This window comes from Octopus bimaculoides, chromosome 19, assembly GCF_001194135.2.
Source record: "Octopus bimaculoides isolate UCB-OBI-ISO-001 chromosome 19, ASM119413v2, whole genome shotgun sequence".
NCBI classification, from domain to species: domain Eukaryota; kingdom Metazoa; phylum Mollusca; class Cephalopoda; order Octopoda; family Octopodidae; genus Octopus; species Octopus bimaculoides.
In genome coordinates this window covers 41,370,334-41,373,812 of record NC_068999.1, presented here as the reverse complement: position 1 = coordinate 41,373,812, position 3,479 = coordinate 41,370,334, and the positions used below count along the sequence as shown (strand labels likewise).

General features: G+C 34.6%; 1 protein-coding gene across 1 annotated transcript in view; it reads right to left on the bottom strand.

Annotated features, from left to right (window-relative positions):
- The window catches only part of LOC106873993 (protocadherin-15-like), a 115,246-nt gene that overhangs the window by 4,043 nt on the left and 107,724 nt on the right, over nucleotides 1-3,479 (bottom strand). Inside the window, exon 7 of the mRNA XM_052974703.1 lies at nucleotides 767-866. Coding sequence (XP_052830663.1) covers nucleotides 767-866 — 100 coding nt within the window. The remainder of the gene's footprint in view (nucleotides 1-766; nucleotides 867-3,479) is intronic.

Here is a 3,479-nt window from a genome sequence, read left to right as displayed (position 1 = left end):
CACACACACACACACACACACACACACACACACACACACACACACGCACGCGTACATACATTAGAAATATAAAAAAATTTATACGTATAAATACTTATATACAGATAGATGCATACATACACACTCACACACACATACGTACATATATATGTACAGGCATATATATATCTATACACATGTATATATACATAAATATTTATATATACACACACAGACATATATAAACATACGTATACATACGCATTTATATATACATACATGTGAACGTATATATATATATATATATATATATATATATATATATATATATATATATATATATATATATATATACACATATATATTCATGCATATATACATATATTCATACATTTATGCATATACAGACGATATTCTCACGCACACACGCACATGTATATATCTATGCATACACACACACCCATCCACATACGCACATACAAATAACAGGCAGACAGATACACATACACACATCTATCTTGATTGATAAAAAGAGAGAAAGTTTGTTTGGTGAGTGCGTATATAATAATAAAAAAAAAAAACGTCGTTCCATTGGTATTCCAAGATACATTTGGGATACGGCTATGATATCTTAGAAGATTTGTTCAAAATTATATCTTTAGAACTTTGCAAAGACATAATAATTTAGTCTACAATACGAGATGGCGCCTTTAAGACTAACCAATATTTGTACACAATTTATCACAATCAGTTATCTATACAATCTTAAGAAACCATTTTAAAATACCGTTGAACAAACCGCACCGAACTCATTTCTATATGTCAACATATTGCTAAATACTTTTTTAGATATCATAATGTTAGACGGCCGATTGTATTCTGCAAGTCTTTTCAAAAATTTTCTATTTCCTTAAATATACTATTAACGGTGAATGATGTACCTCTTATAAATAGCTATTCTGGTTTCCCCCGTATGATTGCATAGAAGTGTATCGATACATATACATATATATAAAAAGGGTTAACTTCTGCTTTGTAATAAGTTTGTTTAGGAAAAATCATGTTTAAAAACAATTTACATATGAATTATGATTAAACTGTTTAAAGGCACATTCATTCACATCCAGCCCACCATATGTGCATATATAATTTGTTAGCTATGTAGCCAATGAATATTTAACTAAAACAATATATTTCAAACACTAACTATGACATGTTTATATGTGAAGAAAGAACGATAGAACTTATCCTGTTTTACCTGATCAATCTTGTGATGAAGAAACAGGAGTATACAGTGTAAATGTCTAATATTCAGCTATATATGTATGTATACATACATGCCAACACATATATGTATACTCAGATAACACTCATATATATGCATACATATACGTACATATGCATACCTACACACACACACATAGCATACACACATGCACACACTCATATATACAAGCATACGTATAAAGAAACATGTGCATATATTCATAAACGCATGCACAAATGTGTGTGTTCGTGTGTTAGCATTTGTATGTCGCTATCTCCCTGACTATGTGTGCATATATGTTTGTGTATGTGTGTGTGTGAGTGTGTTAAATCTTCCCGTGTTTGCGCGTGTTTTATGTCAGCTTGCAGTCCTTCGTTTGTTTTATTGTCAATAAAGAAAACACGTGACTCGAATGACACTTTAAATACCTCAAGAATTGATAATTGATAATTGAATTTTTAGAAAAAGAATGACCTGGAATCGATTCGTATCATAGCAACCACTGTGAGACACACACACACACGCACACATATCTACACATATACATAGATACATACATACATACATACATATATGCATATGTGTTTATACAGATATGCATATGTGTTTATACATATATACAAACACACATGTATAATATATATGTATATTTATATATATTTTATGAACACTCTTTTATATACATACAACACATTTATATATATATATATGTGTGTGTGTGTGTCTGTGTGTATGCACATATGTGTATGTATATTTTATGTACACGCACATGTATTTACATACATACACATCCCTGTCTGTCTGTCTGTCTGTCTGTGCGCGCGCAAGTATGTGCCTCCATGTGAAAGTGTAAACATGACGGTTCTACAATAAAAAGATCAGTCGATGTTATCTACGAGCAGTTTTATACAGACACCGATGTACATACAACCATATATACACACACACACACACACACACACACATTGCGTAGAAAGAAAGTACTATGTCTTAGACATTGAAATTCAATTGTTATCTGAAGAAATAATGGTTGTTCCCTTGATGTATGTCACTGTGATGGCCGACGGTAATGGCGGCGGCAGTTACAGTTGTTGCCATGGTGTTGGTGGCGGCGTGCTGGTTGTAGTGGTGTTGATGGTGGGGGATCGTTGTTAGAGTAGTGGGGGCGGCAGTTGTTGTGGTAGAGGCGTTGGTGGTAGTGGTGGTGTAATGGTTTTTCTGTATGGCAATGATGCAACGAGTAACCATTATTTTCACGCTGATGGTTATGATGCCGTTCTCTATGCGTGGTCGTAATAATTGCGACGGTGGTAGTATGATGGTGGTAATAATGACAGCTATGACTCTGCTGTTGACTACGATGGTATGATTGTAGTTGGTAGTAGTTTTCGCAGTAGTTGCGATGGTGTTCGGGGCAATAGTGGTTTGGTGAGGTTTTTATTGTATTGGTTATGAGTCTCACTGGAGATAGTGGTATGAGTAACAGTTGTGATGGTATGGTACTGGTGATATTAGTGGTTGTGGTAGCAATTATAATGAAAGCTATGATAGTGTTGAAACTGAAAGTATTTCTACGCGGTGGTGTTTATAGGCGCAGACGTGGCTGTGTGGAAAGAAGTTTGCTTCCCAACTACTTTGGTCTGGGTTCGATCCCGCTGCGTGGTACCTTGGGTGGTTGTCTTCTACAACCTTGGGCTGACCAAAACCTTGTAAGTAGATTTCGTAGATGGAAACTGAAAGAAGCCCGTCGAATAAATGTATGTTTGTGTGTGTATGTGTATTTTTCTCCTGCACCACCGCTTGGCAACTGGTGTTGGTGTGTTTACGTCCCCATTATTTAGCAGTTGGGTAAAAGAAACAGACAGAATAAGTACCTGGCTTAAAAAAGTAACACGTATATAATATGCGCGCGCGCACGCACACACACACACACACACATATATATATGACTGTGTGTAGGCACACTGTCTTATACGTACACCCAATGACTTGTACCTACACTCTCACACTCATACTAAGTAATGTGTCTGTGTTTGTGTGTCTGTATGGCTTGGGAAAGCTCGAAACTTCGGAGTCACTGTCGATAACATTCTTTTGAAAGAATAATAAATTTATAACTCTACAGAAGTATCAACTAACTCATCAGATTAACGTGATTTTGTTTTTATTCAAACTGAATATAAAAAGAAACATTAAGGTGTATATATATATATATATATATATATATATATAT